General features: G+C 43.3%; 1 protein-coding gene across 1 annotated transcript; it reads left to right on the top strand.

Annotated features, from left to right (window-relative positions):
• The first annotated feature begins 5,771 nt into the window (after positions 1-5,771).
• BAG2 (BAG cochaperone 2) lies at positions 5,772-13,736 on the top strand. Its single transcript, XM_015622793.1, has 3 exons — positions 5,772-6,108; positions 11,771-11,880; positions 12,877-13,736. Exons 1-3 carry the CDS (start codon positions 5,945-5,947, stop codon positions 13,275-13,277), a joined length of 675 nt encoding a protein of 224 aa, XP_015478279.1. The 5' UTR covers positions 5,772-5,944; the 3' UTR covers positions 13,278-13,736.
• Positions 13,737-14,428: the final 692 nt, after the last annotated feature.

The raw sequence follows: 14,428 nt of genomic DNA, 5'->3' as shown, positions 1-14,428 counted from the left end.
TTAAATCAGTTCCAGAATTTTTCCCACCCAGTGCTTCTGTTTAAGGGTGGAATGAAATAGAAAACAGTTTTCATCCTCAAAAGCATCTCCATCCAAGTTACAGAAGCATTTGGGCATGTTTTTTTCCATGTGGATACTAAATGTTCAAATTTCTTTCATATGAAAAGATGTTTCAGTCTGAGAAAGTTCTTTGGCTCAACAGTGTTTAAAACCTGGGTAGAATTTCTTCTCCAGAGTTTGCTATGTCAGAATTTGATTATTTGCTTTATTTCTCATAACATTTTATTCTGTCATAAATGTAAAGTTTGCTTGTACCTGATGGGCCATGACTTAACTGGTTGCATTAAAAAAAAAATCCTGTACACATACTCTATATACTTGAAGCTCCACTTATTAACCACATTGTATTGGTCTTGTCATCTGCTTACCAAAACAAGTGACAAATCCCAACTGTTGCTGCTTTGGCTTTTATAAAACAGCTAAATAGAGTTCTAGTTTCTCTATTATTGTCATTATAAAAGTAATTCAGAATTAGCAATGTCTTGCAATTTGGCCTCATTTTGAAGAAAATTTTTGGTCTCTTTGAGGTTCTCTCTTAACTCAGAATTTTCTTTGTGAAATTTTCTGCTATCACAAGTTTGTGATACTTCTTTTTCCAGAAGAACAGAGAAAACTGAATTCTTAAAACACTGCATGTACAGACATGTGACTTGTTACTCACCAGCATCTTGTGGTTGAACACCTTCAACTGGAAAAGTTGTCTTGTAAATGTGTTTCAGAATATAATGGTTTTGTCTGGTGAGTCTTGTTAAACTGGCTGAAATTTTTGAGGTTTGTCCTGCATATGCTGAGAAATTTACCTGCATTTACTAGCACAACCTGTCTGTTAAAAGGGGCTTGCCCAGTACATTTGTACTAGAAGTGATTTGTCATGCTCTTTTCAAGAGCATTTAGTTTTGTGGTGATGTTTGAGTTCATCCTTCATGAGCCTAAAGTAATTCAGTAGTGGTTTTTTGTTTTTATCTTCAATGAGGAGAAAGTCTAATCTCTACCTGACTACCACTAGCTGTTCATTTTAATGCTCTTAATTTCTGTATGGTGCATGTGTTAAGTTTTACAAAACTGAAACTGACAACTTGAGTTTGGTATAAGCCTCTTAATTCTTTGGTGCTTTGTGTGCCACATTCTTATGAAACAAAATCTGGTTTTGGTCATATTCAGAAACAAGGTGAGGTGCCAAATAAGTCAGTGCAACTGTTACTAAAGTCACTGGAGCACTGAAGTATTATATCTGCTTGGTTGCTTCTGCTATTTAATAATTTAAAAATAAGAGAGAGGTATGAGCTGACTCTTAAGATACTTGCCTTGTATGTATTTTTTGGGTTAATTTTCTTAGCTCCTCAAGGAATACAGAAATGACCACCACTGTTCCTGTAGTGGTCATGGAATGCAAACCTTTACGAAATCTTTACCAAATATAGTGAAGTTTATAGAGGTATGAAGTTATGCCATCGTCTTTCTTAAAAGGAAAGTGTTCTAGCATCTGCTTGCAGTGTCCTGGCTATGTTTACAGAGACTGCTGTAAATTGGAAGGAGGTGAGAAGGATGAATGATGAATTGTTTCAAAATTAATTCAGAAAAATTGGCTGACATTAGCACAAAGATACTTTCTGGCAATTCTTTCCAGCTAAGCAGATTTATGAAAGTCTGCATCTGCATTTTTCTTTCATACTTCTAAACCTCTTCAAGTTTCCAGTAGAAATTCTTAATTCAAGTGGTTTGGTGCTTAGCAGTAACAATCTGGGTCAAATAATATGGCTTGAGCTATTCTAAAAGTGGATGCAAACAAATCAGAAAATTTATGGCAAATGGCAAGAACATGCCAAGTGTGTACTTGAACAGCAAAGCTCTGTGCGTGGAAATTTAATGTAAAGTTCCCTTTGTAAATCTGTGTAATTTGGCTTTCACTGACTGCAGTATCCTAATTTCTGGTAGTCCTTCCCTTTGGTTTTTTGTTCAGAACTCCACTGAGCATCTGCAGCTCTACAGAATGCACTGGCTCATTTAATTGTCAACTGTGTTCCAGTGAGAATGAACTGCTGCATGCCCCAAAATGGTCATAGCAGCTCTCAGATTGCTTCTGAGACAGAGGGCTTCATTCAGAATTCTAACAGGCTTGGGACCTCGGGGCTTGCCTACACAGTAAAATGACTTTGGCATGTAGAGGCAAACCCAGGGCTAGTTTTAATTAGCTTTGGTAACAACAGCAGTAAAGACAGAGCAGCACAGGTTCAGCAGGTGTGAAGTGAGGGGGCAGCCTACTGTGATAGCAAACATATTTTGATTGAAAACATACCCTGAAAAGTGAAGTTGGCCTATCTCTATTGTTAATTGTTACAGTACTGGGGAAACTGCTGGCTGGTTTTGGTTGGTTGGCCTGAGTCATGGATACATCCTTCAGCCATGTCTGGGAATTGTTTCCAGAAAACCTGCACACAAGGAAGGTTCTTAGCCACAGAATAGTTTTGGTTGGAAGAGACCCGAAAAATCATAGCGTTCCAGCATGCCTGCTGTGGGGAGGGACACCTCCCACTAGACCGGGTTGGTCAGAGCCCCTTCCAACCTGGCCTTGAACACTTCCAGGGATGGAGCATCCACAGCTTCTCTGGACAACCTGTTCCAATGCCTTAGCACCCTCACAGAAGAGCATTTCTTCCTAGCATCTAACCTAAATTTCCCCTTTCTCAGCTTGAAAATACTAAGTTCCTGTAGGTGAAGGCAGGAAAATAATCCTGCATGGCATTTCTTGGGTGTGGACTTTCTCTTTGATCCTGTTCCATGACAGCTCATGTGTAAGTGTTCAGGTGTATGACAAGGTATATATCACGGTTTGAAATAAGGCAAAGCTGGAACTAAGGTGCTATTTAGTAGTATTATAATTTGCAGTGCTTTTGGAGTAGGTCATCTCCCTGGCTCTGGGACTTCTACGGATACATCAGATGTCTGAGACCTGGGAAAGTTGCTCTTTCTGCTGTCTCAAGGGACTTCGTGTGTGTGAATGAGACTTCTGTTCATTGCTCTGTTTTGCAATCGGCACCCATTATTTTACAACAAGAGACAGCCAGTGTTTTCACTGCTGTGATGGGAATATGGGAACAATGGGATACACACCCTCTGCTTGTGTTTTTGCTGGAGCCCATAGCCAGAGCTGTGCAGTCCTTCACATGACCACAGATGGTAGGGACATGGGAGAAGACAGGGATGTTAGCATGGCATCACCAGGAGTCCTGATCATGCGTCACCACTAGATGGCAAGGAGGAGGGTGAAATATATGCTTTGTTTCAGGTGTGGGGGCCCTTTCTCTTCCCATTGCCTTGTGGCCCCAAGGGAACCAATCCCTGCCTTTTGTGTCCCGCAAATTCCTCCAACTCGGGTGTGAATCACTTTCCTTCCTTCAGGGATGGACTCCAATCTTTCTAGACCAACCAGTTACTGTTTTGGAAAAGTGATGCCAAATGTCCTTTAATATACGTTGGCAAAAATAGAGGGGATGGAGGCAATCTACTCTACAGAGAAGGAAAAGCAGTTTTCCAAGTCGTTCCAAGTCTCTAAAAGGGAAAATATCCCAGTTTTCACAGGCAATCATATCAGCACTTGTCCTGGAAGACCATTTTTACTTCTAAATTTGCATTTTGTTTCCACAGTTTTGCTATTCTTCCTTCTAGAGTATAAAGAGTCCTTTTTCTGTTAAAGAGGGTAAGTCAATTGTGATACATTTGGACACTTAGAGCTGTTCTGCGCCTCTGTTTCCACTGTTATAACTTCTACCTGTGTGGAATTAAACCTCTCTTTACAAGTTCACAGCTGTTCAGCTACTTGGATTTCTGCTTTTTAAACCCAATCTAATTGATGCTTAATCAGTTGGCATGGGAAGAATGGAAGGATCCCAGGAAATAAATGGTGGCAAACTATGTGTCATGGCTACAAACGGTTTCTATTTGGGGTGGGAAATGGTTTTTAATTATTTTCTATAGAGACTGTAGAGATGGAACAATTGTTCAAATGAAATTATTTCCATGAGCTCACAGGCAATAAGCCTTGCTTATCCAACCATGTAAAACAAAGAAAACTCAGGCAATTAATTTAACGAGAGTACTTGGGACATGATATCATTCTGAATGGACGAGCCTCAGGAAACAGCTACTTTGAATCACAGGAGGATAAGCATACAAAACAGTATCCCTGTGCAACAAAATCCCTCTTAGCTGGGTGCCAAAAATTGGTCTATTAGAGACATGGGGTATTTGCCCAAACCTCGACTTTTGGGATAAGCAAATTCCTTTTTAAATACTCAGTAGTGGCAAGTAAAACTTACGTGTGACTTGAATTGCTGGTGCTTGTGAGAGAGAAGGTGCCGTTTCATACCGGCAAGTTAAATATGTTCTTGGGACAAGTCATTACTAGATGCAGACCTTGGCTACCATTAAATTGGTATCTCTTTTCTTTCTGGCACAGAAGGAGAACATAAATCACTTTTCTTTCCAGCAAGCTTTTTTGTAGAATGTTACAATAACAGCTGGTGAAACAGCTCCTTTTCGGCAAGTACTAGGGGGCTCTTACAGTTGGCAGGAGAAAGATGCACTGTGAGTAGCAGTATCTAAAGTAGATTTTTTTTTTTTTTTAAGGAATTCTGTTCAGGTTCTGCTTGCAGTAAGGGCTGTCTGGTTTAACTTTCAAACTTCTGGATTTTTAAAGCCCTTTATTTTTTCTCCTCCTGTTTCTTGCACATTCCATAGTTTTTCAGTTTTGTAGTTTACTGTTTAATTAACCTTAAATAAAAAAAAAAAAAAAATTGGGTGGTTGGAGGTTTCTTGTTTCCATTAATGAAAGAGCAAACCAATGAGCCACCCATACAGGCCAGTTCAGGAACACAAATCCTCATACCAATAGCTCCCATCTCACACAAAGTTAATGTAGATATTGAAAAATATCATTACTGCTCCCGTAGCTTCAGGCTGAACTACAGCCAGAACTCATGCTGTTTTTGGCTAGTCCGGGTTTTGTTGCTTTTGTCCAAAAGGGAGCGGAGACAGGAGCAGGGCAGCCCGGGGTCTCTCTGTGCCCAGCTGGTGGCGGCGAGGAGCAGGGGCACCGCAGGGCTGCGTGTGTCGGGGTGTGCGGTGGCCGGGCACCTGCGTGGGGCAGGCGCAGGTCACACTGCGGTGTCGCCAGCAGGGAACACCGGACTGCTGCGGTGCCAGCTCGCTGGTCAGCTCAGCCGGAATTCACCGCTGTGTGCGAGAGGGAGGCGTGCGGGGACACAGACAAGAGATATTGGGAGCTCCTGGAGTGGGTAACTTAACCAAAGGTCTGGAGAAGCTCTCTTACCAGGAATACCTGAGGGAACTGGGTCTGTTCAGCCTCGAGAAGGGGTGACTGAGACTCTGTCTCCTCATCAATGTGATTACGTACCTAAAGGATGGGTGTCAAGAAGATGGACCAGCCTCTTCTCCGTGATGCCAAGTAATAGGACAAGAGACAATGGGCAGACACCGATGCACAGGAAGTTCCACCTGAATACGAAGAACTTACTTACTGCCGAGGTGATCGAGCACTGGAGCAGATCGCCCAGAGAGGTGGTGGAGTCTCCCTCACTCGAGAGGGGGCAGGGAGGTTGGACCAGATGACCCAGTGTGGTCCCTCCCAGCCGGGCCCGTCCCGCGGTTCTGCTGCCCCCCGGCCGAGGCGAGGCGGCCCCGCCGCGCTGCGTGAGGCGGCGCCCGCGGGCCCGGCGCGGGGGCGGGGTGGCCGCGGGGGCCGGCGGCGGGGCGGCTCCTTCTTTGGCCATGAGAGAGGTGCCGGCATTCGGCCGCCGCCGCCGCCTGCGGGACGCGGGGAGGGAGCGGCCGCAGCGAGGTTCCGCCGGCGGCAGCGGCGGGTGGGATGGCCCAGGCCAGGATCAGCGCCAAGGCCAGCGAGGGGGCGCAGCAGCAACCGCAGCAGCAGCAGCAGTCGGCCGGGCAGCTCCGGGGCCGCTTCTACCGCTCCACCTCCATGGCCGACCGCTCCAGCCGCCTGCTCGAGAACCTGGACCAGCTGGAGCTCAGGTGAGGCGCGGGGCCGGGCGCTGGGAGGGGGCGGGGGAGCCGTCCGGCCCCGAGCCGCTGGTTGCGCACCGCGGGCCGGCGGCGGGCGCGGAGCCCTCACCCGGCTTGGAGGTGGGGGGGCGCCGGTGTGAGGCTTCTTGAGCGGACCGAGGGAAAAAGGGTTCTCCTGCGTGGGGGGAAAAGTTTAAAAATGGGAACTGCTGCTCTAAGGTGAGCTAGCGTGGCCTGGAAATACGAAAATAGGAGTGTGGATATGTATGAAAGCAGACGTTTTTCAGAGAAAGCGCGAAGGGCTGCTTCGGATTTGTTACCCTTCAGGGTGCGGGGAGCCTTCAGCAGACGGGAATGTGTTCTGGGAGCTGTGACACGGCGGCTACGAGCCCGCGGTCCGTCCTTTCTGTCGCCCCACCCTGTCGCCCCTATCCCGCATCTGTGGGCAGGTGTTTTATAAGAGGACGCAGGAAATCCGAGGATAAAACGTGGTGTCATTCGGGCTCTCGGAGACTCTGGCAAATCTTTAAGCTGCAGTGGTGAATGCTGGCGTGTGAGACTCCCTTTGCACTTGCTGTTTCAACTATGGATGTTCTTGCTGTGTTTGTGTCCACCTCCTTTCTGAAGCGTATTAAAACGTCTCACTATAAATGTGAGCATTGCATTCTGCAGCTGAGGTGTGTTTTTCCGAAGTCATCACAAATGCTGTGTGAATTTCATCGTTGTGCCAAGACATGTCCTGACTTTTTTCTGCTATTTGATGTTCCCTAAATAATACCATTTGACTTTTTTTCCCAGTTTGGCCTCGTGAGAGATGATACCTTGCCTTTAATCATCTTCTCTGTCCTCTCAGCTCTGCTAAATTACATAGTGTCCTTTCTGAGGTGGTGGATGTGCAGGATGTCACTGATTCACCTCCTTTAGTACTGTTTCAACACACCCTTTCCTTCATTACAGCTGCATATTGATCAGCGCCTTTCACAGAGCCACCCAGAATGTTTCTAGGACTTTCCTGTAATTAAAAGAGCTCTGTGGGATGCAGGAGTTTTATTTCTCCTTTCTGCCTGCATTACTTTGCATTATTCAGGAGTGGACTCGATGTGCTGTTATATTAGCCTTTCACTTAGCTTGATTAAATCTTCTTGAAGTCCTTTGCAGACTTCTCTGAATTTGACTAAACAAAATCACTGTCTGCAAACAAGTCTCACTGCTTACATCCAGGTCTAGGCGTATGATGAATATATAATCCAAAGATTAGCATGAGAATATGCAAAAATGTGTTTTAGATTTGCTGGGTGACTCTGAAACAAAGCAGACAGTTTGGTTAGCTAGCAATAAACCCTCAATTAAACTTCCCAGTTTGCTGTGGTTCTTTCAGACAGCCATAATTCTAAATGTAGAATAGTAATGAGGGAAAAAAAGTCTAATTTGATAAAAGTTGCTTAAGTCTTATGTTTTTTTTTTCTATTCACATCTAATCAACATGATTAATTTCAAATTTATTTGAATGACAGAAGGAAAACCTTCCAAACTTTCTCTTTCTCCAGCTGGTTGGTTTTCTTACAGACCTTCAAATAAATATAATAATATTTATAATATTTACCAAATACAATAAGTGGAAATGTGTCAAACTGAACTACAGCCTTTAATTAAAACCTCTCAAGTTGATTAAGGTCAATTGAACTCTGAAGCAAGCCTCATCCCTCTTGAAATCACAGGATCATAGAATGGTTTGGGTTAGGAGGGACCTTAAAGGTCACTAGTTCCAACCCCCTGACATGGGCAGGGGCACCTTTCTTTCAGTAGACCAGGTGGCTCAAAGTCCTATCCAGCCTGGCCTTTAACACCTCCAAGGACGGAGAGTCCACAGCCTCTCTGGGCAGCTTGTTGCAGCCCTCACCCTCCTTATAGTAAGGAATTTCTTCCCAATACCTAATCTAAGTCTACCTTCTTTCAGTTTAAAGCTACTGTAAAATTCTCCAGTTTGAACAGCCTTCCGTTTCCTCCCTTTCTTTCTACTGTGAGAGCTTATTTTCCAACAGTAATGGGGTATTTTTCTACCTCCCTGGTAGGTGTTTGCAGAGGAGCTTTCTTCTGTATAGAAAGTGAGCAGGGAAGGGGAATTAATTTGGCTGCCAGGGAGCAAGTGCTTGAGGTAGAGGTGGCAAGGGGGGCAGGTGGCACTTTTGCCAAGATATCTCAGGAGCAGCTGGAAGTGAGACCAGAGGCTCTGTTTATGAGTCACTGTGTTCTGCTGGTTGTGTTAAGTGAAAACACAGTTTTAGGTGTGATGATACATGAGGTAAGTCAGATTCTTGCTGGGTATTTTTTATCTTCATTTTTTTATGCTTTTTGTCTTGTTCTTTGGATCAACAGTTTTCCCCCATCATTAATTTCCAGTGTTCACATGACTGCTTACCTGGGAGCGGACACTCAGCTGAAGGAGCTGAGGATGCCAGGGTGAAACTTCATTTTGTCTCCCTCCAGTGTGCCTGATTAGCTCCATTTCAGGAAAAAGCTATTCCATCCTCAGATGTTTCTTATTTCCTTTGAAAACTTAGCTGAACCTCCAGCACGTGGACTTTAATAGTGGGCTGCTTAAGTCAGTCAGTAGTTTAAAGGACAGAGTTATTGCAGCTGTCCTAAGAAAGCGAGTGTCAAGTTTCTCATCTGGAAACAAAAGCACAGCCTGGTCCACCTGTTTCTCAGGGGAATGCTCTGCTCATGCAAATGGTATGTAGTAAAGAAAGGCATTTCTCAGCTAATTGCTCACAAACAGGGAAAATCAGTAGTAAGGAATGTTTTTCTGTGCTAGGTAATAGATGGAATATTTAGTTGAGGTTCAAAGCAACAAATACACTCCAAGTAAAAATCTGATTGGATGTTTTCATCTCAGAGGCAAAAAGACTGTACTGCTGCATCAAAATAATTGATAACTGGGCGCAAATATGAGTATTTTGTGTTCTTTTTTCATTGTGTTCTTTTATTCTTTGGTTGGTTGTTGTTTTTGAGACTTGTATTGTGTTTCCACCCCTTCCCACATCAGTCACCTCTGTTAGAGGTTTAAATCTTCCAACCTTTTATTTGGGTCCCCCAAATAAGGAAAGAAAAAATTTACAGAAACCTTTGAAGTTAAGAAACCATGCATTTTAGGAAAGAAGTTATGAGAACTGACTGCATGGTGTGATCCTGACACATTATTTTCCTGAAGTTGGTATGACTGGTTTCCATTTTTTTGGTTGGTTTTTTTCTCCCACTAGAGGACTGTTCTGAAATGACCCTGTCCCATAGTTGTGTGGCACTCTATACTGCAGTTTAAGAAATGGTAAAAATAATTCTGAAGAAGTAATTAAAATAGTTCTTAAGATTTGGTTATATTGCCTTTAGTAAATTAATGTCAATCAAAGGTCTGACTGATTTCTTTTTTTGCGGTATGCAACATTAATTCTGACAATTTGGCTTTTAGGTCCTACCTCACATACCAAGCTGGCCTTTGAAAGCAGTGATATTTTAGGCACTCTCTTTAAAACTGTACCAATTCAAGATACATATCTGCAATGCAGGTTTTCCACATTCTTCTTAGGACTCGGCAAAGCCTGTGGAAATCATGGACTGGACTGATTTATCTACTGAAGGCAGAACTTAAGCTTTTACGTCAGTACAATGACATAGAGAATCCGATTTAAAAACGCTATCAAAATTGAAATTCTGCACTTCAAAATTTTAATTTACAACTTTCCAGTGACCACAATGCATTTCTTAAATTGTGAAAATACTTTTTTTTTTTTTAAAAAAAAAGGTATGGCAAGGAATTTTGAAAATATTGCTAGACTTCCCAAATTAGAAAGTGGAGACATCTGAAGTATGAAATGACGCCACCTGCCTCATCGCTCTTACTAACCAGACCAAAATAATAATTAAAAGTATTTGCTCTTGGCATGAATTTGCATTGCATTAACTTTTCCAGCTCCTCCTCAGAACAAACATTAAAGGCAAAGCCTGAAGTCTGTGCTTTCACTGACTAAATTAGGCTAAATATTTTGTAGAACAGAATAATTTTGTGAGCAGGCTACATGTGAAGATTGACTATATCCTCAAATGTTCCTGTTCTGCTTTCACCCTCTTTTCTCTTACTGCTGTTTTCCTGAAGTTACCAGCCTTCAGCCAGCTTGTGAGGAAGGAGCAGCAGCTCAGTTCCTGTCTCAGGAGATGCGCCCTCATCAGCAGAGATAGCAATGTGCCACTGCTGTCTCAGGGCATCGCCCAGAAATGTTCAAGAGTGTGGAGCACCTAAGAGACTTAGCAACGTTTTGGCTTGTTTCCCCTGTTCTGGCCAGGTTTCATAAACATTTCAGGATAGATGGATGGATTCTTGTGATGCAGCTAGACCTCCCGAGCTGTGCACTGCCAGCATCTCAGACCATCAGCCAGCTTCATGTGATGCTCTTGCTTTTCTGTGTGGCCTGTGAACACAGAATTGATGGTTTTGGTGCAACTCTTGCAGCCAGTTCCAGCTTGGAAAGTCCTCTGCAAGTCCTTACCCTCAAGTCTCAGAGAAAAGCAAAGGGAACGGGATATTTCCCTCTTTTGTATCATGTCTTCAAATTGTTTCATTAGAGTTCTCCAGTGGTCTTTTCCATATTACTCAGCTGAATGCAAAAGCCCCTTCTTTAAAACTGTGGTGGGGAATAAGATCAGAATTATGGAGCTGGACTCAGATTTCTCATGCAGCATTTTCACACAGTCCACAGTGAGCTCAGCCTGTACTTCATGCCATGAGGAGGGCAGGCTGTGAGCACAGAACCACACACCTTACCAAGGCCCAAGTTACAGGGACAGCAGTTTCTAATGGACTTTCTCCTTGGCCTCACTGCATTACATGTGAGTTTCAGCACAGTAACAGGACTGGAGTAGGGATCTGGTTTCAGGAGGGGCCAAGTTTCATGCTTCCTTGCAAGCCCAGAAATTGGAGCTGCTACCACATAAGCTTCCTCCCTGTGTGAATCACAGTGAGCATTGTTCCATGGAAAGCACCAGTGACAGTGGGGACAGGCAGTCCAGCATCTTCTCCCAGCAACCAAGGCACACCACTTGTGTTGGGGAAATCCTTTTCATGTTAATAAAAGGGTGTGAGTTTTGTCCCACTCACAGGGTTTTCTCTTTTGCGAAAGGGATAGTTTGGCACATTGCAGTTTTCTGGAGTGTTTGTTGCTTTGCAAGTGGATCATATGGGTTTTGCTGGCCTGGAGGTGGCACAGGGATCCCCTTGCTGCCTCCATCTCTGCAGCTGCCACCCAAGTGCCCTGATGGGAACTCAGTCCCTTTCTCTCCTGGTTCCTAGTTAGGCAGCTGATAATAATTGCCAGTTGGCTACAGGACTTTGCTATGGGGCTGTAGTACCATCACGCTCTGCATATCCAGATTAACCACGGAGTAGGATAGAACAGGACTGTCAGTGAAATAAAAGATTTTGTTTGTTTTTAAATTATACTGAGTCTTGAAAAGTGATGTTAAGATAAAGTCATAAAATCAGAGAGTCTATCTCATTGATAACTAAGAACTGACTATACTTACTTTAAGTTGAAGTTTAAAACAGTTGTTTGCAACTGTTTTAATATAGGTGAACAGCTATTTTATTATTTAAACATTTTGTTTGATTCAACCTCTACAGGGTAGAGGCTTTCCGTGATGCAGCATCTGCTATGGAGCAAGAGAAGGAAATTCTGCTTGAAATGATCCACAATATACAGAACAGCCAGGATATGAGGCACATCAGTGAAGGTGAGAAGCTGCTTTCCTGTACCCTCCAACTGACCCAAAGTCTAATCAGCCCATCTTTTCTGGAGCAGCTCTGTGTGAGCAGCTGTCTTTGCTGCTGGTAAAAGTGTAACATTGGAGCCAGCTGAGGTTGTTGAAGTGACACCCATTATTCTGAGATCTCTTCTTGAGTGTAAATTCATGCTGTTCAGGTGGATGGACTACCATGAATGTCACAACTGTGTATGTGAAAGCCTATACTCAGTTCACTGATTCATTTTCGAAATCAAGATTAACATCGTTCTGCTGGGGGAGAGACGTTGATGATGATGATGATGATAATATAGTTGAAAATTATTTTGACTATTGGATAGGCATGAGTGTTACAAAGTGACAAGCCTGCAAGAACCTGATGATTAAAATCATTGTTGTAGTTGTGTGATTCACAGATTTAAATATATTCCCTAAACCTGATCATTAGGTGCTTTAAATTGCTGGTTTATTGGCTCTTCAAGAGCCTATGTATCAAGTGTGTTGTGTTCAAGTGTGTTTTGAAAAGCAGCTATAGTTTCAGGAAATAGAAAACCAGTTTTTTCATGGCCTCATTATATCTAGTTTTCTCTTTATGGCCTTCTGGGGTACTGTCTAAATCTCTCCCTCAGAATGGCATGGAAGTCCTTAATGAGCCAGTTATATTACTGAATGTTTCCTGGAAATACTGTATATTTTGCTTTAAAGTGACACAGCAAGCATTGTGTCAGCAGTGGAAAAACATTGCTTACAATTTTAGTAGAGTTTAATGCCTCATTTCGAATCAGACACTGGCTTCTGTGAAATGAGTGTGACTTGGGAAAAATGCAAAAAGCTCATTTCTGGCTTCAGGAAATCTTATTGATTGTCACTTACTTAAATAAAATGTTGTTTACTGCTAAGTTATAGCAATTTGAGTGTCTTGATGATGCTATTTGCACAGGGAAGTATTTGCCTGTAACTGAGAATATTTTCTTGTTTTTGATTGAGGGGAGAGAGAAGAACTTAATTTGACTGCTAATCGCCTGATGGGCCGAACCCTCACTGTGGAGGTTTCCGTAGAAACCATCCGCAATGCGCAGCAGCAGGAATCCCTACTGCATGCCACCAAGATGATTGATGAGATTGTCAGTAAACTCCTCGATGATTTGGAAGATGCCAAAATGCGCTTAATGTCACTCTACGGTGCATGCACGTCTGACGTGCCAGCAGGACCCATCGATCAGAAATTCCAGTCTGTGGTCATCGGATGTGCCATCGAGGATCAGAAGAAAATCAAAAGGCGCCTAGAGACTCTGCTCAGAAACTTGGAAAATTCTGAAAAGTCCATCACATTGTTGGAGCATCAGAAATCATCTGTTCGTCAGTCTTGCAACAGCAAACAGGATTAACGTATCCTCCCAGCTACTTCTGGCAAACCACAGGATGAGCAAGTGCCCATAAAAAGCACACAGAAGCCAAGAAAAGAATTCTCTGTACGAGCACACACGTATATACACATCCACACGCACCAACTTATCTTTGATTGCGAGGTGCAAGCATTTAATGGGTTTTGGTAGCATTGGCATTTTCTTTTGGCAATAAGGAATGCTATCAGTTCTTCTGTAGAGTCGATACTGCTCTATTGCAAATTGTAATTGTGCTTCTGCTGATCTGACAGAAACTGAAAATCTAGCCTTTTCTCCATTCTCCTGGGTTTTTGAAAACTAAAGTTGTTTTGTCCTATCATGAGATTTCAGCTTTTCTCTGTTGTGTAAGTAGTGTGTGAGCCAGACTTCTGGGGACAAAAGACAATTATGGCAATAAATCAAAACAAATTAATAAACCGTTTATGGTATTTTCATAAACAACACAGCGTCCTACTCATTACCATTTATAATTTTGTACGTTTTGATTATTTTGAACAAACTGATCACAATACTTTCTAGATACAGACAGCTACCTCCAGTTTGTAACTGTGGAAGTGAAAAGCAACTCCTGTACCCCAGGGATCACCAGCCAGGCTAGATATGACCTGACTCAAAATTGCCCCTCCATGCCTGGTGAACCATTCTGCTCCCACAAGCACATTGTAGCTTTGAGATTGCTGTGTGTTTCTTTTTAAAAGATAATAGAAAGTGGAACTGTACCTCAGCTACTACTCCATTTTTGCATCATCTATGAAGCCACAGAGCAAAACATTTTGACTTCTCACCAAACACCATATTTGTGTCTTGTGTAAGATGGTACTTTGTACATCCAGCATTACTTGCCTCTTCTTGTGAGTGGTTTTTGGTTTTTTATCTTCCACCCTCTCACGGTAACTGCTGCACATCATCACTGAGCTCTTTGGCTGTGGGTCAAAAATTGCAGATTTTAGGGTGTGTCTGGAATTTTGTAACCCCCTGTAACCTGGCCAGTGCTGCAGTACTTCACCCAAGGGTGGCAGTGCCCTGAGGGGAGCAGGGGCCTCTGTGGCTCAGCCACCAGCATGCTGAACTCGGCTCAGGTTAGCACTCAGCTGAAGGGAGCCCAAAGGGTGTGAGTGATGCCACCAAGCACA

Source organism: Parus major, chromosome 3, assembly GCF_001522545.3.
Source record: "Parus major isolate Abel chromosome 3, Parus_major1.1, whole genome shotgun sequence".
Taxonomy (NCBI): Eukaryota; Metazoa; Chordata; class Aves; order Passeriformes; family Paridae; genus Parus; species Parus major.
Note: the sequence above shows the minus strand (reverse complement) of the source record. Positions and strands in the feature narration are given on the sequence as shown.

Coding starts and splice junctions, on each gene's coding strand:
- BAG2 (XM_015622793.1), top strand. CDS start 5,945: ATGGCCCAGGCCAGGATCAGCGCCAAGGCCAGCGAGGGGGCGCAGCAG. Junction 6,109..11,770: donor CTGGACCAGCTGGAGCTCAG/GTGAGGCGCGGG, acceptor CAACCTCTACAG/GGTAGAGGCTTTCCGTGATG. Junction 11,881..12,876: donor TATGAGGCACATCAGTGAAG/GTGAGAAGCTGC, acceptor TTTTTGATTGAG/GGGAGAGAGAAGAACTTAAT.